At 45.6% G+C, this 21,242-nt stretch overlaps 1 protein-coding gene across 4 annotated transcripts in view; it reads right to left on the bottom strand.

Annotated features, from left to right (window-relative positions):
* The window catches only part of CRACR2B (calcium release activated channel regulator 2B), a 45,618-nt gene that overhangs the window by 23,419 nt on the left and 957 nt on the right, over positions 1-21,242 (bottom strand). Inside the window, exons 2-4 of one of the 4 annotated variants that reach the window (XM_083864560.1) lie at positions 17,548-17,670; positions 2,788-3,043; positions 1,267-1,378 (exon numbers count right to left, since the gene is read on the bottom strand). In XM_083864560.1, the coding sequence (XP_083720686.1) occupies positions 1,267-1,378; positions 2,788-3,000 (325 nt within the window). In that variant the 5' untranslated portion in view covers positions 3,001-3,043; positions 17,548-17,670. Of the gene's footprint in view, positions 1-1,266; positions 1,379-2,787; positions 3,044-12,598; positions 12,690-14,594; positions 14,688-17,547; positions 17,671-21,242 lie in introns of those variants that run through there. The other 3 variants (XM_083864558.1, XM_083864561.1, XM_083864559.1) reach the window with 3 other exon arrangements.

The following is a 21,242-nucleotide window of genomic DNA, read 5'->3' as shown; positions in this document are numbered from 1 at the left end:
ACACAGCCAGGCCAAACTCTAGGGGCAAAGTCTGAAAAGGATTTCAGTGATGCCAGACAAAAAATAACCATGAAGAAAGAAAGGCAGATATCAAGTGTTTTGCCTAGACTGGAGCAAGTGCCATGGAGCACAGGGTAGTACCTGACACAAAGAGAAAACTTGTCTACCTCTCCAGCAATGGCACTGAGGCAGATGCCCTCATGATGCCCATCTGAGCTGTGCCCATGGGACAAATCTCTCTTACAATGAGATTTGGGAATAACCAAGTCATAACACAGAGGGCCCCGTGGGTGCCAAGGTGCCCAAAAGGTGTACATTCACCTGCAACACAGTGCTGGACTGGAAAGGCCCCACTCCTGACAGGACTCTTGTTTCTGCCAAAAGCAGTGGAACCAGCCAACAACAGAGGCACAGGGCAGGAACAGGTGCAGCCAGCAGGCACTCAGTGGGATAAAACAGTCCCTGAACAGGCTGGCCCATGACACAGTGTACACAGGGTTTATTTAGGGGAAATCTTTGCAACTGCTATTATAGTGTCTGTTTCTGATCATTCAAATTGCAGCATTAAAAAGCCCTCCCTCTCAAGTTGTGAGAAAGCCAGGAGCAAACACAGTCTGAGCAATCAGGACAGCAAAATTCAGGAGCCTCTTCCATCACTTCTGAAACCCCTAGACCACCTGTGTTCACTTGGTTTGACCTGATCCACTTAACACTCCTGCCTATCCAAGGAAGGTGCTGACAAGTGCAGATTTTCTGAGAGCTGACAAGACAGAGGAGCACCTGTGCTGCTGGGGGAGGACTCTGGTCAAGGATTAGCATTCTCCTAGTGTTTGGAAAAGACAACAGTAAGAAGGCAACAAAGGCTTATTAGCCAGTGTTCTAGCCTACTAACAGGACTCCTACTAATGCCCTTGAACAGCACTGCTAGCAGCTGGGGACACTTGCCAAGAGGCATATTTCCATGCCGATGAATGACTGATCAGATAGCCAGGCACAGTTTTCAGCATCATATACCCTCTCCAGCAGGAGATGTTCTGTAGAGCCTACCTGGCTCTACCAGGTAGGCAGGGAACAGTTTTGGGAGAAGGCAGCACAAAGCCTTGAGCAGGGAATACACACCCACCTCCTCCAATGATGTCCACACAAGCATAGGGCATTGTCCTGCATAGCTTGTGCAGCTTCAGCAAAACCACTGCACTTTCTTCCTTACCAACAAAAAACATCCTGTCACAGATGGGCTTTCTCCTGCCTCTGTGCAGTCCTTACCTAGACCCATGCTGAACTCCACAGGTGTCAGGTATCCTTTATTATTCTGCTCCAAGCTGTCAAAAACAGTCTCCAGCTGCTCTGGGGTTAGAGGGAGTTCACTCTGGAGCCTCTGCAAAGACAAAAGAAGGAATAAACTTGATGCACAGCTCAAGTATTCCTTGTGGCTGTCCCTGCCATCCTCAGCTCAGGCCCCCAGCAATGTGCCTTTCAGCACTGTATCCTGCCCAGGGTGCAACAGTCTGCCAGTGCAGCTGAGCAATGACACAAACACTTGTCTGGAGTCATTGATATGTTGAATTTTTCCATTACCAGATGATTCAACCAGGACTTCGGAGAGGGAATTCCAGGTTATTTTGTTTGGAGAAAGCTCAACCCTCATCTTACCCCACTACAGACCCACTGTCTCTAACTCACTGCCTGCCTCCCCCCATTCCTGCCAGCCTCCTGTGACCACTGCTGCTCCCAGGAGAGCTCTGGCCACACCAGGTACCAGCTCCATGTCTTTGGCCAGGGAGGGAAGTCAGCAGATATCTGGAGTTAGTTCCAAGCTCTTGCAGATCCTAAAGGAAATGTTCAGTCCATGACAGCTTTCCTCTGTCACCTTCTGCCTGCTGGGACTGTATCCCTACTCCCACAGCATGAAGGAGCAAAACAACTCCCCTTCATAAAACACATGCAGAGCACCTAGTGTGGAGAGGCACCCAAAGAAACAAATAACAAAGGGGTGTAGGCTAAAACCTCGTAACTGCCCATTAAACATGCAGCTTTAGATAAACACTTAATAAAAATTTATTAATGTAACCATAAAAATTAGGCATCACACAACCCAAAGCAAAGTGAGTCAATATTTAAAGTGGCATAAACCTGTCAAGCATTATTAATAGATGTGGGGAGAGATGGGGCAGGAAAAAAAACAATCCACTTGTAACCTTCCTGATAAACCTTTAAAACAAAACTGTAAGAATTACAGGGATTTTGTTAACAAGCACTTTTTTAACAGAAAGCAGCAAAACACATAATTGTAGAGCAAGTTATAGTTCAGGTCTAAGGTGAGTTTTTGAATTAAGCTTTAGCTATGATTGTATAACTTTGTTGTCACAACTCTTTTTGAGAGGCTGATGGATTGCTCATCGTGTAGGTTTTTTGGGAGGCTTGGCTTTTTTTTTTTTTTTTTTTTTAATTAAAACAAAGATTTTTTTCCCTCCAGATTTCCCATCAAATGCATGCTTGATGTTTGTACGAACAGTTATGACTTTTTTATTTTATGCATTCCTTAAAATTTTTGAATTGCAGTCCCACTTGTCTCAGGAATTCCCTGGTGGTGCGAGGCCCTCCTGGGAGTTTTAGCTCCTAGCAGCTGTCTGTGCCAGAGTGTTCTTAGAAATCTGAGTAAGACAGAGGCCACATGCACACCCACACTTGCCAAGAGTGAAGGCATGCCACATTGTCCCCTCTTTTGCCACCCATGACTTTACAGATCTTCCCAGGACAGAGGAAGATTTTTTTTTTTCCTCTCACCTGCATGTCCACCTTGGTGATAAAACCTTTCTCATCCTTGTCACACAGCTGGAAGAGCTCCCTTGCCTTCTCAAGCATCTCCACCTGCACATCTTCCAGTCTGCTCATTTGGCTGGGAGGGGAAACACGAGGAGCCACCCCATCCTCCTCACCCCCTTCCTCTTTTCTTTCCCAGTGGACATATCCCAAGAGGACTCCACTCTGGTTCTCCATCTTCTCAAAGCCTTCTTCCCCAGGGCAGGGCCAAACAGAAGAGCTGTGGGGCAGGAAAGAGAAAAAATCCCAGTCAAACATGACCCTCCACTTCCAACCCACACATGATATAGTTAAACGCCTCAATAGTTGAGGAACTACAGTCATCATCTGGATCTGGACAAAATAACCTTTGAGGTCCCCTCCAACTCAAAATATTCCATGGTTCTATGAACTGAGCAGAGGGGGGAAAGGGAGTTTGTGTCAGAGACACACCACACTGAGGTACACACCACATGTAGGTACACCCTGCACACAACATGGGTGTAGCTAAGCCTTCCACACATCTGTAACCCTCTGCCCTCACCCAGCATGGGAGCTCTGCTGCCATCTCTCCTCCTCTGTCTCAGACCCACAGAGCAGTCCCAGTTTTTGCTGATGAAAGCCAGGTGCCAAGGGAAGATTGCAGCCAAGACAAGAGGGTGGGAAGGGAATATTAAAGCACACAGATAAATCTGCATGGGAGCACAGTGATAGTCCCACATCAGCTAGGACAGGGCTCAAACACTGCCAGCTGCTCCTCTCGCATCCTGGTTCCTCTGGCAAGAACACATACTTTTCCTTCTCTTGTTGCTTTTCTGCACCACGCCTTTAAGCACCAAACATGCATTAAAATTGCAAAAACCCAGAGCATGATGAGAGCAGATAGGAGGATGATCTGTGCAAGTGACAGGAGAAGGAGAAATGTCACTCCCAGCCCTCTTCCCAGCCAGGTCCTCTGTCTGGCCTTCCACCTCTGACATTTTCTTGTTAATGCTTTCCAAATAGTAGCTCCATTTATTATTTTTTTTAATGCTGTTATAGTACAAAGAAAGGTCAGACAATTCCTACACTGGGAAAAATTTAATAAGCTGGGCACTCCTGACCCCTTGCCTTCAAGCTTCTGTTTTGAGAGCTCATGAGCTGCCAAACAGAATTTTAATCTGAAACATTCACCTTTATAGGAAGGAAACCACAAAACTATGGAGACATTTCAGAGGCCAAAGAAAATAATTCCCATCACTTAAAAGTACCTAAAACAAAAAGGAATGGCAGCACCCATTTAAGCTTAGCACTGTGACTGTAAAAATGCCTACAATGCATCCCTACACCAAGCCACCTTCTGACTTACTGATCTCATGGAATCAGACCACCTTCTCCAGACACCTTCTCCTCAGCAAAGCCACCACATTTTTGAAGCCTTGTTGCACTGATTGCTTTAGATTTCTCCTTCTGCAGACCTGTTCTCTGCATTCTCTGCAGGGCAGAAGTGAGCTGTGCAAGCAGGCTGAGAGCAGATTTAAACAGTGCTGGACAAAGAAGGCTTGAAGGTTGGGTTGCTTGGGTTTTTTTAACCTCCAAGAAATTAAAAGCCAGGTACAGATGCCACGATAACAAACAAACTAATTCTGTTTGCACTCTTGGTACAATGGGAGGATAAAGAACTCGATGGCCAGGAAGAATGTCACATGGGAGAACGATACCAAGCTGACACAAAAGGAGAAGGCAATTATGACAAAAGGGGAAGGCAATTACGCCCCACGCTCCTTGACTCCGTTTATTACTGCTGGTCCACGGGCCAGAGGGTGGTTCTGCTTCACAGAACAAGCAGAACGCTTCATTCCCCCTTTCAAATCCGTGTTTTTCTAGGGCACCTCTGCTTCTAACAAATATCTGCTCAAGTGACACTAAACTCTACAGAAGACTACCTATAAATGGGTACTATTATATGTTTCTAGTCAAGTAAACATCCCTGGCTAGCAATGGACACAGAGTTGGACCCAAGCTTTGGGGAATACAGCAGAGGAAAGAAAGGAAGAAAGGATAGAAAAAAATAAGAAGGCAGACTATGTTTTTCCTCTCTCGCTCTTTTTCAAACAAACCCTCCTACAAAGAATTTTTTGTGTTATAGAGCCAACACAGGAAAATTTGGAGACTAAAGTTAGATGCTATGCATTAGCTGGACAGTCAGTTTGCTTCTGATGGCAAGTCTGTCAGTTTAAGTAGTAAAGAAGTCAGAAAGAACACCAGCTTACTTTTCATATTCAAGTAAAAGTGGCAAAGCTGGCCTTGAAAGAAAAACAGAAGAAACCCAGATATCCTATGCTTCCTAGATTTTACAGGTGATTATGGTGAGGAATAACAGCCACATTGATGAATGATAATTATTGGCTTCTACAGGCCACCTTCCTGAAGGTTTTTCCAGACCCATTCCTTTTGCAAAGATACAGCCTCAGTACAAGCAGCACCCTGTTCCAGACAGCAGCAAGGTTAGAAAGCAAAAGGGATTTCAAAGCAAGAACCATGACAGGATTGCAGAAAACAGCCAGAATAAGAAAAGGCACAAGTAAGCAATGTTTTATAAAACATCCCTCTAGCTGCCCAAGAGACACTGAGGACCCCAGAAGTAAAGATGATCTTACTTTCTTATTACCAGCTTCATCAGTTCTAGAGCAGCCCACGCAGCTGACATCTCCCCAGCTTTGCTGCAGCAAACAAAAGGTGGTGCAAGGAGGATGTTCTGTTCTCTCTCAGAGACATTTTTTGAAGCTGAAATCCAACCCATTACATCCCTACCTCTAGTATTTCCTCATTTTATCAAAAGCCCAGCTGCACTGTAACTCCGAAACACTGGCTGAGTTAAAAGCCTCTTAACTAGAAGAGCTGGGAGCCTGACATGGACAAAAGTCTGAAAGGATTTCACTTGTGTAAAAGACCAAGCCCATTAATTCACTGTTCAGAGCAGGAAGTCTCTTGTCCAAGCTGCTTCAAGTGGCTTCAAGCCAGATGTGGTTTTTTCAATGGTGAGACAGCACTTAGAGAAGAACAAAGCAGCAAATAAAAGAGAGCCCCAGGAAGCAAAATACATTGCAGCTCTGATGGACTTCTCTCCCAGAGGCCTGTGACTGAGAAATTCTTCCTCTCTGACCCTGTTTGTAAGGGCACTGTGTGGGGCAGGTGGGGCACAAAGCAGATCTCATTTTAAACAACTGCTGTCACAACTTCCCTAGTTACAGATCATCACTGCAAAGGCCTGGGGCAGCATCTTCATCAGCACAATGTACAACATCATGGAAGGACCACTTTGAAAGAGGCTGAGGTCTTGGGAGTACCAGAACTGTGGACTGGTATCCAAAAGTGAGGCAAGCAGAGCTGGTTTAAGTGCAGAAAGATCAGCTTGGGAAGAACCATGCTTTCCTAACACAAGGGGCAAAGGCAGAGAAGACACGTACAGGCACCTAATGCTTTTGGCCAGGCAAACCTGCCAGGCTCTGCCAGAGAGATGAAGTCATGTCACCTCCAGGGACAAAGCCAGTGGCTGTTACCAAAACTTCTTGTCAGGATTAGTTTTTCCAAGTCCCTTCTGGCAGGAAAAGGTCAGCACCAGTAAGAATCAATTTCCACACCTAACCTGGGGTCAGGACAACCTCCGCATCTTGAGCTGTTGATTTCCATCATAAAAAAGTGTGCAATGGGTCACAGCAGAGTTTGTCTAGCCCAGCATCCTGCCCTCAACGAAGGCTGTGAATGGCTGGTGAAGGAAGAGTTACAGCAGGGCAAGCAAAGAGAAGACTTCCCTGAAGACATCTGCCAACTAATAGCTACTGTCAGCCTGGGGCAATTCCTGAGCCATGTGGTTCCTTCTTTATCTTCCAAGACACCCGTCCAGCCTCCCTTTCAAACGGTGTGAAAACCTTCCCTGTTCCCATGAACATGCTGATAGAAATGGGGTGCCTGCTGCAGCCAGTGGGTGCTGACAATGCTTCACGGGACTATTTTCAGGGTAGACGGTTTGACTAGCATCAACTCCACAAGAGATGGAGTCCCATCTTCAGTCTGAATGAGTTCTCAGCCACCTTCACCTCTGGGAACTGTGTTGGAGACCAAAAACTCCTTTCCCAGGGCCTGGGAGATCTAATGGGAGGATGGAAGTGCCAGGGATCTAGAGGGCTCCAATACAATACGCTCGAATTGCCCAGGTGTGTAATTGTTTTTCTTCAGCCCTGTCTTCCCCCACCCCACAGGTTTGGCTGCCTGTGCTCAAGGTCAGCTCTGATACTGCACAGTCCAGGTTTGGGCAGTGTCCAGCTCCTGAAAAACCTGATACAGAGCTATGGATTACACCAAGTAACTCCTGCATAATATGTGCTGGGGCTTAGCAAGCAAAAATTCACCTGCTTCTGCAAGACAACTTTCCCAGAGCCTGGAAAGCAAGCACAGGTCTTCTCAGACCCAGCACAGAGCAGGAAATTGCCTGCCATAAAGACAGCTAGCACCAGCTCTTGTATTTCTACACTGAGGAAACTCAGACCAGTCTTACATGACTATTTTAGCTACCTAAGGCATAAACTGAGGTTTGTCCTCTGCAAAGCTGTGGCAGAAAGTCAGCTGGCTCCCACAGGCTTGGCATTCTTCAGGAAAATCATAAGACTTGAATGTTAATCCTGACTCAGTGGGGCATATGGCCGTGGGTAAGTCACATCACCTGTCTTGGCCTCTGGACTGTCAGCTCCTCCAGTTGGATTCCTGGTGCTTGTGAAAGCTGGCACTTTGGGACTCAATATCTGGAGACTGATAATTACATGTGAAATTCAAGTATCTAAATAGTTTCAAAGCCTCAAAGCTGAAGAGTGAAAAACTTGAACACAGAAACTGCAAATTTCAACAAACAGAAAAAACAGACACAAGTTGCTTTTCCCAGAAAAGGGAGGTACTATTTTGAAGGTAGCACTACAAGGTCATCACCTCCAACTTACTGCCTCAAAAAGCTTTTCCTCTTGTTCCCGTAAGCAGGTACAGGAAAGTCACAGATAAAATGCTTTCAACAGCCAAGCCCTTATCGAGATGACCCTGACCACCATGTGCACATGACAACTTTGGGGTGTTGGGGGGTGGTTTTTTTTCGGTTTTTTCCACAGCCCGATGACAAGGAGGAAAGGAAAGTGAGGAGTGCCAAATTTCCACAGCTGGTCCTTAGATGACCCTAGTCACTGCAGGGCATTGTGCATGCACTGAATATGCTGCATTCCTAGCAGTCCTCCCCAGTGCAAGACAATGAATCAACAGTTAATGAGGGAGGGAGAAACTAAGCACAACTGGTGGAGTGGATTACCCAGGATTATAAAACAAGGCCAGTATTTGGGCCCTCTAGAGGGAACCTATAAGGTCCTCTAAAGGGAACCTATAAAGGAAAGCTTTCCTGTACCACTGAGTTTTTGGTGCCAGAGTGGTAGAAGGGAATATTAAAGAAGAATCGTTATAGGTGTACCACAAACTAAAGTGCTCAGATCTTGCTGGGAGGTTTCCCAAAAGACATCCTCCTGTATCTCCGCCTAAGACAATATTATTAGAAACAACAAAACCACCCCCATACTAAAGCTAAATATTTAAGCCATTTATTCAAACAAATCAGAAGAACACACACCCTTTCCTTTCTACTCCTGATGCAGAAAAATCAGTCGTACAACTTCAAAGGAAGGAATTCATCGGGTGTTTAGGCACACAGTGATCACACTCCTGGTGCTGGATGAGGCAGGTTTGATCCCATACATGAGAAGATATTGCACAAAGAGGAGATGAAGGGCTGGGTAAGGGGTCACTGCAGCAGAAGGCTGTTGCTGCAGCACATTACAAATGCACAACAAAAGCAGGTCAAGATGCAGTAGGTACAAAGCATTTGTTGTTTGGTCATGGAATGGAAGCATCACTCGGGAACAGGTGAGCAACAGGTAAGTTTTACAAGAAAAGGGCAATAAAAACTTCACAGGTCCTTACACCACTTTATATCAAACATATGCCACTTGTTCTGTTTGTTCTACCTGCCTTTTGCTCCCGAGGTTTTGACAGTTAGTAATTGCTATAAAAAATGCTCTTTGTAGGTCACAGTCACATCTACACATCCCAGATTTTATAGTAACGTGGGATTCAGTGATCAAATATAGGTAATTACAATTATTATCCTAGGTGCAGGCAAAAAGCACATATGCATGCACAAAAATCACAGCCATACAAAACTGACCAGGTGAAGGCAGAGCAGAGATCTTGCCAGGGAAAGACACTGACTGACCCCTGTGATAAAACAGCTTCCACAAATGCTGAATTTCCAAAAGCTGCTCAAAGGAACTGGGCACCCACTTGATGAAAATTATTTTAAAAGGCTCTGCCAAGGCTCAGCCTGAAAAGGCTGGGAGAAGGGCAAAAAGAAAGTAGTTATTTCTCTAGTGTACTTTGTTCAAAATCAATTTTGCTCTTTCCTTTCTCTAGCAAATTTGTTTCCATTGTTTGGAATTTGTTTGGGTGGTTGTTGGGTTCTCTCTTCCCAAAGGGAATGGCAGGAAAAGAAATACACTGAAATATGAGAAAAACATCAATTGTTTTGTGCAAGTTTTTTTCTTTAAAAAAACCTAAGAAACCCATACACACCCTGGGCAGAAAGCCTGAAATTAGGTGTTCATATCTCGGGCTACACTTTACTCTCTCTCTTTTAATTGCCTGCACTTGACTGTATTCCTTTAAGGAAACAGGAACAAATCCAGGAACCTTTGTGTTGTTTATTCAGCAGGGGATTAGCCCAGCCTGATAGCTCTGAGCTGACCCGTGCTGCCTATCTTGGATGACTTCATCGTGGGATATGCCAGTAGGATACTGAGGTATATCCTAGAAACACTGACAGGTTCAAGAGCCTTCATCATTCTGAAGAGCAATTTTAAAAGAGGTCTGTTGCAATTCACAATTTCCCTTACCAAAGCTCATCAAAGAGGAATTTACCATTATCAACTTCTTGATCTTTGCAAAAAAATTCTTGCCATGGGGAAAGTTGTTTGATTCAGACTCTATGCTCTTATCACCAAGCAACCTGAGAGTGGTAAACGGTCCTCTTTTTCCATTTCAAGAGGTGAACAAATAAACTTGTTAAATCTGCACTCACCCATGCTTCCCGATTCAACAGCACAACAGAAACCACCGACTGTGCCAACAACTATCAACATAAAAAGTCTGCAACACAGATTGGTATCTACAGCACCCCAAAACAACATTCTTCACCCCAGAAACTGCCACAAATCCTCCATCACAGCCTCGTGCTGCTCCCCAGCTTTGGCATCGACGGCTAGTGGCATTTTGCAGCTCTCACACACTGGCACAGCATTGGCACAGCAAACAGTGAGGGAGAGTGTTTGCACTGGAACCTCTCCTACTAATTGGGCTTTTGGCTTTGTTGGGTTGTTTTGCTTTGGCGATGGAGAGAGAAAGAATCAGTTTTTCCTCTAATAATATTGGGGCCAAGAGTTAATTCTCAGCAATTAAAGGCAAAATCTAAACCACATTTTTTCCATAAACAGCTAATGGTCTTGGATCTCTCAGTGTAACTAGCACACAGCTGATTTCTCAGAAAATAAAGAGCACGCCTGCAATAAGACTGACAACACTTAGTTTAAAAACAAGTTATTTTCATGAATTCCTTTACTTCATACAGGCTTACATGTTCCCTGAAACTTTTCTTTAAAGGGACAGAACAGAGCATTACATCACATAAGGATTCATCTTATATACTGCAGCATTAGCTGAACACCACTGACAGTGCTGTGAAGTTGGAGGTAGATGCTGCTTGGAGTTCAGCAGTCAGAAATTAGATCATGCTGAACACTGAGTATGTTGACAACAGAATATGTGCTCTGCAGGAGATACCTGCAGACCAGGGAGATAGCCAAGAGGCAAAGAAACTGTATTTGCCAGCCCAGATGTGGGAAAAAGAGGATAGAAGACAGAGGACAGCACTTGACATCAGATACGCTGGATCATTTTTGATTCAAAGTAAAAAATGAGCTCTGAGAGCCCAGCCTAAGGAGACCCCTGCTCTCTTCTACTCCTCTTTTCCAGAGGTTATTGAGGCAGGTAGGAATATCCCATAAGGAAGACAAGATCCAAACCTAGTCTGGCATTTAAAGCTCTTCAGGAAATGACACAAATCCAGGGCAGATCCTCCCCTCGTTTAATGGAACCAGAGTGGCAACTCCCTCCTGCCTTTCCTGCCCCTTTGTAGTACCAGAGACAACAACCAGCATTCAGCACCCTTCTGCTGGCTCATGCCACTTTTACTGAACAGCTAAAGTGTCATCAAGCTAAAAAAGGACCTCAGCTGCTGCAGCTCAGCAGGGACACACCAGGAGAAAGGCTGCTGAGGAGACTCCTTTCACACCCTGCAAGCAGCAGAGGCACCGGGTACATGAGGCTCTTCCCCAGCCCTCAGGAATGCGACCACGCTTGGTGTCCTGCAGACAAAAATTCAGGCTGAAAGCAGGCACACCTCAGTCCTCTGCTGGAGGAGGGCTAGACACATTTCATCAGTGTTCTTGAAGTATGTCAAAGGAAAAATTATGCAGAAACAGCCTTTTGTTAAATAAATAGATAAAATATTCTAAAGGATACACAAAGTTTCAAATGCTAAAATTTGGGGTTTGTGGAGTTGCCTGTGTCACCAATTCCAGAATGGCACAGATGGTGAAGAACTGTCCTCAGTCACTGCCTCCTTTAAGAAAAGAATCCAGGAGCCTCAGATTAAGCTGGTGATGGCATTTGCACATCCAAGAGGAGGAAACACTTCTCTAGAAACCTTTCAAGTGTGTCATCTCACTGACAGGAGATGCTGAGAATGTCACAGGCATTCATGAGCTGCAGAAGGGGCTGTTTTGTTCTGCTCTGAGTTTGTCCGTGAAGAACTATTACAAAAAATTAGCTGTTTTGGTGCAAATTTTCTTTTCCACATAGAGCAAAAAGAATGTCCTAGGAGAGGATCATCCCATTTTTATTCTGGGAAGATGAAGGTATCTGCCATTAGCTGCTGTAGGAGACACAGGGCTGGTTCAGCCTGCCTGTTCCTCAGCAGGAATAGAAGCTGCTGTCTCATCTGCAGAACCCTCCCTCAAAGCACATGGACACTTTGACCAAAAGGACCAGAGCATTTGCTGCATTTTCACCAGCAAAAGTCTAATGAACTTGGTACTCCAACAGCCAAAGGCCAGGCTTCTCCCCACAACTGTCCCAGCCATCGTGGGTACTGAAATCCACTTGGTTCTTCCTTTGAGTCCCCAGATTCTAGTTGTCTATGACTTTCCTTTCCAATAAGCAGCTGAATCTCTCCATGATGGCCTCACACCTTGTCTGGCCTCAGCAGGATCCCTGCTGGGCTGCTGTTATGTATGCACACTCACCCAGCAGAGTCACTTTTAACCAGTCACCCTCTCTAGGATTCTTTTGAGTAGTTTTCACCTCTGTTGTAAGAGAGGGAAACATCTGGTGTCACTTCACAGAGGATGAACTTTCTGCCACCCAGCCTCAGGATGCTGAACAAGAAAAGTGTTCATGGCTTCCTCCAGGTGATTCCCAACCTTGTTTTGCCACTTCTTCATTAAATTTCCCAACAGGCACCCATGACTTGAGCACAAGTCCCTCCTGGCCGGCTGCAAGTTTTCCTCAGCCACTTCGGTGCCCTCTTTGTACAAAGGCTAAAAATCCCGTGACAATGCCATCTCACCTGGAGTACCACAAGCTGTGAGCTCACAGAAGTGCGCAAGAGCCTCACCTTTATTGATCCTTTGGCTGGAAATCAGCCTCACACAAACAAAAATTCATAGCCTTGTGTTGTCCTCAGACTGCTACCCCAGCATACACAGACACAGATGAAATATCAAACCACAACATCAGACTGCCCAACCCTTTTCCCTTTCAAAGGAAAACTTCTTTTTGGTAAAACATTCACATTGTTTACTGAATACATGTGGTAAGCAGTGATTTCTTCTCCAGCTGAGCCAGCAAGTTCTCTGCAGCACCTGAAACCTCCTTACCCAGAGGGCTGGATACAACTGCTGAGGGGATGCAAGAAATTCAAGCATATCTTCCTCATCCCAAGAAGTTCTCCAATATTTTGAGAACTGGACACCACTACCTCACCCCCATAATATTTTCTAGGCTACATGTTAGCGACGGGATCAGCGGGAAAAGCTTTACTTCACTGTTCTGAACCTGCAAGATGCACTTAAAAAACCCCAAAAACCTAGTCCATTAATGAGTAGGAATGAGTATGGGGAGGATTTCTAGGCACCATAGCTCCCTGTAAAAGTATCTCTCTGGCTGATGCTGTATTGGTTTTGCCCAGGAGGGATGCATGGACAGTTTGACCTTTCTGCAAATGTTGTTAAAACAACAAACAGAGCCAAGCCAATTTCTGAGAAGATGGTTAACCCATTCTCTGCCTCACAGAGAGGAAAATTGCCCTGTGCACAGGTGTCTGATACTTGGTTACCTCTCACCTCTTAATCTACCTGCCAAGAGTGAGTATAAAGGTAAAAATCCACTCCTTCCTGTGAGCTCAGGAGGTGTTGGCTATGCTGTGCAAAACATCTTTCCTGAAACACCAGAGTAACCTATGCACTGGAAAAGGGTGAAGTCCATGCCCTGAGCAGAGACACCTCTTGGCTGTCAGACCATTGAGGGGAGCACAGGTAAAGTCTTGAATCTAAATACCACCTTTCCCCATCCCACAGACCTCTACAAGACAAAAAACTAGAGAATGTTTTGAGCTTCTCCTCCACAAAGCAGGATAACACTGGCTCATGAAAGGCGCCTGTTCCTGGCATACCAGGCACAGCTTAGCGCAAGGAGCGATCAAAGCATGCAACAGCACTTGAAGCAAAGTTGGAAGCAGATGCCGCTTGAGAGGCGCTTTTGTTCAGCATGTACAAGTGTTCTAGGAAAAGTAAGATCACTGCGGGTTTGGGGGGATATTCCTTCCTTTGACAAAAGCTGTCACTGAGTCAGAAGCCCACAGCAGCAGCAGTGATGTGGGATTACAAAAAAGGGTGGAGGGGAATAGGGGACTAGCTATGTTTAGGAGAGATAGTGGGAAATTTCCTGCCAAATGCTTTTAAAGAAAAAATTTCTAGTTGTCTTCAGAAAGCCATGCAGCGGAAAAACTTTAGTTTTTAAATCAGACCAGCTCAAGACACCCATTAAAACAAAACAAAACAAAACAAACCAAACAAAAAAAAAAAAAAAAAAAAAAAAAAAAAAAAAAAAAAAAAAAAAAAACACCAAATTTTTTTTTTTTGGTTACATAACCCAAGACTCTCACACATTCTAATATTCAGCTATTACTCCAAATTAGCAGTTTTCCAAATCAGTAAGTCACTAGAATCAGCTAAGCATCTTGCAGAACCACATCAGAACTGAGAGCAAGTTTCTTCAATTCAACATTTGCATAGAATGGTCCAAACTGAAGCATTAATTAAGCAGCCCCAGCTCTTGAAAACCAATCAATAACTTTTCCTTCCTCTGTCACAGGAATAACAACTGGTTTTTGCAGTGATATACAATGCCACTGCACACAGTGAGCTCCACTCTGCTGCTTTAAAGCAAAAGCAGGAAGTCGGAACAGAAAATTCCTAAGGAGAAACTTTGCTGAGACACAGCAACTCTCAAACTCGTCCAGACTTCCTGCTAAAATAATTCTTTACACGAATGAGAGACGTTCTTCCCTCCCCTCCAGCCCATTTTGTCTCTCTGCAGGTGTCCCCAAATACCTGGAGCAGCAGGACAGTGTTGCTCCCCTTCCCTGGAAGCAGCAGTATATTCCACAGCAAAAAGCTAGCGGGGAAGGAACACCGCCACTGTAAATAGAGGATCAGAGCCGGTCCAAGCCAGGAGGTGTGGTCTGCACTGCTCCCTACGCATCTCAGCCCCTTTCCAACACAGCCTAGTAGCCCTCAGCTCAGAAGGCAGCACGGGAAAACCTGCCCTTGAGCTTCCAAGGTAAATTCCTTGTAATCCTGCCTTTCACACAGCTGCGAGGGAGAAGGGCTTGTTTCTGAGCTGCCTTAGGCAAGAGGGGAAGAAGGGGTAAGGAAGCAGATGATCCCTCATCTCATACTGAACTTACCTTCCCTGAGAAACCCTAGCTGTGCTTGTACTTAGCTTGCTGCCCTGCCCCAAACCAATTTCCACCAGGCAAGGGCTGGAAATCCTGCCTCAAGTTTAACTCCAGTTTTACGAGGCTGGCAACCCATTTCACAAAGAGAAGCACAGAGAACTCAGGAAAAGAGAGAAGCAAAGCATAAGATGACAGGGCAAGGAGCATGTTTCCAAAGCATCATAAAACACACACCAGGGTGGGGTGCACATCCCAGGACTGTCCCACTAAAGCAGCCAGAAATGCCAGCCTCTATCCTGCCACTGACCAGAGCACTCCAGCCCACAGCATCCCCAAAAGGAAACAAAGCCATCCCTGCCTGCTGACAGCTGGAGATGGGGATTTGTCACTCAGTGGCAGCTCCAGAGTCTCCAGGCAGCACGAAGATGCTCTCAGCTGTGTCAGGTCCTACCAGTTAAGCCTGAGGTCTTCTCAGGAAAGGTGACAAAGGAAAGGAAAAAAAAAGAGAGTGTTGAGACCGTGGCAGGCTGGCCGTTCATCAGCTGGTAAGGTTTTGTGGCCTTTTCTCACCCCTACCCCAAATACCTCTTTTGCCCAGAAAACAACCTTTGCCATACAAATAATAAGCAGGCAAGCTTATCCTCTACAGAGAGGAAAATCCCTTTTCCACCAATTCCCACTGAGGAGACTCCAGCTGGTATCTGAACAGCAGAGACCTCATCAACCTGCAAAGAGAGAACTACAAACAGCCCCATTCTCCCAGCAACAGGCAAATGGGACCTGCAGAAGGCAAAGATGAAGATGGGTCCTTCCTAATTATTTTAAGATGGTTATTTCAAAAACCAGACTAAAAAAATGGACATGAAGCCTACTACAAACAATCACAATTGTCTTTATTAGAGATTTAACAGGACCAGAGAGCTCCCCATAGCCATCTGGGAGGTCTCTGTGCTAGCAGAGGGCATGATCACCTTTTCCATTCCTCACAGGCTCAACTTTGCCTCAGCTGCAAGACCCCAGATCCCCTGGGGCAGGCTCTACCAGTGCAGCTGTGGCAAAAAACCAATAAAACCAAACAACTACTCACCATTTTGTTCACCATTGCTGCAGAAGTCTTGCTTGACACTGACCCATAGTCTTGGCTGTGATGCTGCTAGAACAGCACAAAAAAGGGAGCAAACTGCTTTCCTGCACCTTGCACCGTGTCCTGTCTCTAATCTCCTCCTGGGGTTCTTTATAAAGGTTCTCTTAGTACTGACCACAACAAAAAAGCTTATAAAACACACACAAAAAACCACCAAACCTCACACTTTGGAGGCACATTAATGAATCCTTAGTGCTACATGGATAAAGGTCAGGAAATACAAAAAGTTATGGTTCCCATAGTAATGCTAATTCAACCATACTGCACATCCTGTGTATTTAGTGGTACACATTGAAAAGAAAAAGGCTTCATCTACCAAAGCTTAGAAGGATTTTGATTTAGTAAAGACACTTGAATACCACCCCCCACACGCAACATTTATTGTTCAGAGCAGTGGATTTTCAGACCGAATTGGATTAAGCCAATCTAAGCATCACTCCAGCTCCCCATATCTAGGGCAATAGCAAGAGCTCCCAAGCATGATTACAGACTGAACATTATTTGCCCAACCTGAATAGAGGAAAGAGATCCAGGCGTCAGAGTGGCTTGAGTCACCACATCAGCACAGATTCTGCACTGGGTTGCAGCAGGGACTTAGTAAGGAGAGAGGGGAGACAACAACCAACCAAGCCCCCCACACCCATAACTAGCAGGTGTTAATCCATCCCTACAAACACTCATTTATTCGGTGTTGACAGCTTGAAATATCCTGCCTGGTATCCCACCCGGTAAGTCTGGGAACAGGTGAACTACAGCCAGGCTGACCTTTCCCCGGCACAAATCCAAGTATTGCTCTGCTCTCTCAGCTCCTGAGGACTCATCTCTATGCTCTGCATAAAGCCCACACCACTCTTGGAGAGGGAACAGCTACAAGTGGTCCATTTGCATTTAGCAACCCAATTTGCATACGAAGCGAAAGACTCTTTGTGCCATAGGAAATCCATTAAATCAAAGGGGTTTGAGCACCTCTACCGGAGCAGAGGATTACCCCTCTGGCTACATGTCTGGGAGAAAGGAAAGGTACATCAGGCATCTTGCAAACTCCTTAAAGAGGCAAAGAGGATAAGGAAGAAGGAAGGGAGCTCTCAAGCACAGGAGCAAAGTGTGCAACAGAAGAAACGTGGACATTTGTGGGGGCACCCACATGTCCTTTCTCCCTCCAATAAATCTGAATTTTTTTTCCTAGTTCTGGTGATCTCAGACAGAAGGACACAGTTCAGGTCAACAGATATGTCAGAATTTCAAAAACCAAAGAAGAGAGAGACACTGCTGCTGAAGAGGTTCTCAGCCCTGCTAGGTCACCCACACAGCCCTGCTCGGAGGGCACCAAGCTGATGGAGCAACACCCACACCAGAGCCTGCACAGGACACAGGTACAGGGACACACAGCAGATGGCCTTCTGCCCACAGCCTTACTGGATGGCTGTCCCTGCACTCACACCCCTCAGGGCCTTGCACTCACCTTCCCTGTTGGGCTCCAGCATCAAGTCTCCACGTTTTAAAGAAGCTTTGCCACTCTCCTTGCCGCTGAAGAGCCTGGCTATTCCTCTGAGCTACACAGATTCCAGCCAGCACCTAGCCACGCCTGCCAAAGGTAACAAGGTTTTGGTCATGCTTTATCTTATCTAAGCAATGATGACGCTTGTCTTTTCTTCTTGGGCAAAGCTCAGTAGCTCAGCACCTGCCGAGGAGGGGAGCTGGGCAGGGGCCAGGAGCTTCAGCCTGCAGCAATTCACTCCAGAGCAGGATGGCTCTGCTGGCCTGCCTGTCCCATCCCACAAAAAATGGGCATTTAGTCCACAAACCAGGGCTGTGGGAAAATAAGGCTCAGCAATACATACTCTTTTCATCCCACCTTCAGTTCAGGTACTGGCACAGGCACACAGCTCACCTTCCCTAGACACAACACAGCCCCACTACTCCTTGCCAGGAGACACAGCAGTATTTTACAGGGAGGCAGAAGTCTTGTCTAGAGTTAAGACTTCAACATCTGTCAGGCTGTCAACCTATAGTTGAATATATATATAATTGAACCTACCACTTCAATTCCCAGATGGAGATGAGCTTGGTTTCTTCCTCTTCATTTTCCAGAGTGAAGAAGAAGAGAAAATGAGGCAAATAAAAGCATTACTCTTACAGATGTTATGCTGACCAAAATGGAGAGAAATTCAGCTACTGAAACAGTGAGGGCCACCAAGTTCTTGTAGGATGTGTTAGATCTGCCTCCCTGCACTTGAACCTCTGCCCAGTTCCCACCATGCTCAGCCAAGGGTTTACAGCTAGCCTGCAAGCTTGCTGTCTCCTTTTCCAGAGGCTTGACTCACCTAGCTATATCCAAATGTAGCTGAAATTTTCCCCAAAGGTTTGCTTTCCATAGCCTAAATGACATATTTAGACATTCTGCAATTTTATTTTTACACCACACAGCTACTCCTCCAAAGGTCTGCAGATATCCTGCCTGTTATTCATTGGAAGAGCTTGAAGTAGGAAGCAATAAACAGGTAGATATGTTGCCTTTATTGCACAGTTACAATAATTAGGCTTTTTTCAAGCCTTCACTGCACTGCTTTACTTTCAGCCAGCACATGTGCTAAAGGCTGATTCTTTCAAAAAGCTGCAGGGTAGGTCTTCAGAGCTTTCCCCTTATTCATAGTCTCATCTCTCTAGAAACACAGGTTGCCTCAGCCCATGATCATCCCCTGCTGTGAGCAGGGACACCTTCACATCCACCAGGATCTTACCAACAACATAAGCTCAAGCCAGCCCCAAGCCCACACAGTGCTGGACTCCCACAGCAAACCTCAGGAGGCTCACGGCTCCCAGGCACATTCTCAGAGCTCTCCTGCCATCCCCAGAACAACACAAGCCCTTCCTGCAGGGCTTTCAGGGATATGTAATCCTCAGGCATCCTTCTGAACCAGGCAGTCCCTTCCACACAGATGGGGCAGTAATTGGTGCAGAACAGTGATACAAAGTCTCATACCAGCAGAGACTGAAGGTACAGAAGCAGAGGCAAGAGCTCCTCCTTCAGATGACATCTCTGCTAAATTAACTGCAATCACACACTTCACTGGATAGAAAGTAGGGATGTTACAAGCCTCCTTGCTCTCACTCTTTTCACTTGACAGATTTTCTTCCAGTTATGCCAAGCAGATAAGAACACTGTACCCTTCCAAAGCATTGCACCTTATCTCATTTCCTCCAAAATGAGCCTGTGATTTGATTAAAGCCACAGTCTCTGAGGGCACAAGACAGTATTTGTTGTTGCTTTAGTGCTCTGTCACACAAGGTTAAGAGAAAAAACATTTGGTTAAAAAGTCCACAGGGCTTCCCAGCCATGTCACTCCAACCTGAGCTAAGCACAGGAAAGCCCAGCATGGCTCCAGCCTTCATTTGGAAGTCCACAGTACCACAACCCACACACAACACTGTTTTCTCCCAAAGCTCACAATATTTGTTATTCCACTTGAGGCACCCACATCCTGCAGTGAGGTAAAATACTGAGATTCAAGCATTCCTGGCAGGTTATACAGACATGCAGAAACCTCCAAGAAAATCAGAAATTAGCAGGAAAAAAAAGCAAATTAAGAACATGATTTAAAACAAAAAAAAAAAAAAAGTCAAATCATGGTTTGGTTTTTTTAATGTGTGGCTGGTGGTATGTAAAAGCTTAGGGTTGGCAATCCTTTTGATCATATGGCCAGAGGGGAGCACATGGTGCTCCTTGCCACAGCAGAAGCCCACGGGAATGTTTAGTAGATCCACCCCAGTGCTCCTTGCACAGCTGCAGAGGTCAGGTTTGCTTAGCAAAATGTGCATTAGGGCCATGGGGAGGGAAATTCTTCTCAGCATCAGCCAAGACATTGAAGGCTCTGGGTGCAGGATGAGGAAAAGAGAATATTGCTAGGGAAATATTCAGAGGGTCGGTCAGGACATCCACAGCACCTCCCTTTCTGGCTGCTGGGCTAGGGGTACCTCCAAGGACACACAGTGATAGAGGGCAGGAGCTCTTACTAATTGTTGCAATTCTGCTATTCTGGTAGGACAACAAATCAATCATGAGAGATTCAGACGTGCAGAGTAAACCGAGTATTTCCACCTCAGACTTTACATGGAGAGCCAGCCAAGGCATCTGGCAGGAAGGGGGAAGATGCTGCTCCACTCAGTGCAAGATGACACATTTGCTACAGCTGAAGTTTCTCGTCAGTGTCCTTAAATCCAAGACGAGCTCCAGCAAGCAGGGGAGGAGAGGAGGGAGGATTCAGCCCCCAGAGCAGCCTTATGAAATCAGAAAGATTTAGACAGTGAGCAGCTGCATTATGGAAACCAAACCTAGTTTGCTGTATGCAGGGATCAATTTCCTCAAAGCTCTCTGACCATGAAGAGCATTGTGCATGGAGCTGAGCCCATGTGATTTCTGCTGCTGTCAATTGTCCCCATCCCATTCGTTCATTTTCTGAGGCTGCTCGGCAAAGTCAGGAGGAACAGCAGCTCCCCAGCACTGTCTGTGTGCTGCTAAAGACAGCCCTCCTCTGCAGCACCATCTTCAGGTCAGTAGACAGGAGGCTCTCAATCCATCAGATGCATCAAACTGGGGTGTGGAGGAGAAATTTTCCTATCTGATGGTGGCAAAACGACCAAGCAGATTTTCCAATTGGATAGTTCATACTTCCCACTGTGGCTTGCCACAAGAAGCCAAGAGAAGAGTGATGCTCCAGGTAATGAGAATATTTTTTGCCCAGCAAGATAGCTTCAAAGATATTCTATACTATCTTATGAAGGATTCTAACATTTTGTATCTCAGGCCTCACATCACTCTCTGTGGAACAGGGTATCCTGGCAAAGAGAGGATTCTTCCACCCCAGCTCACTGCAGTTTTTCAGAACATCCTCTGGACCACCTGAACCGGCCAGTGAAAGGACAGACCAAACTGTTTGATCAAGAAAAGCAATTTCCATGCCCCTCAGGAGATGTATATGTGTGTGTATATATATATATATATATATAAATCTACATACAGCTAGTTAGACGATCCTCAGAAATAAATGTAGCTCTAGAACATGAAAAATAAGATACAATTTCCTCTGAGCTTGCATAAGGCAAAGCTAGAAATTAAGGTTTTCTGAGCTCCCTCTGATGCAGAACAACCATCAGAAT

The sequence above is a fragment of the Zosterops lateralis genome, assembly GCF_965231275.1.
Source record: "Zosterops lateralis genome assembly, chromosome: 6".
NCBI classification, from domain to species: domain Eukaryota; kingdom Metazoa; phylum Chordata; class Aves; order Passeriformes; family Zosteropidae; genus Zosterops; species Zosterops lateralis.
The sequence above is the reverse complement of the archived record's forward strand: the minus strand, read 5'-3'. Positions and strand labels throughout refer to the sequence as shown.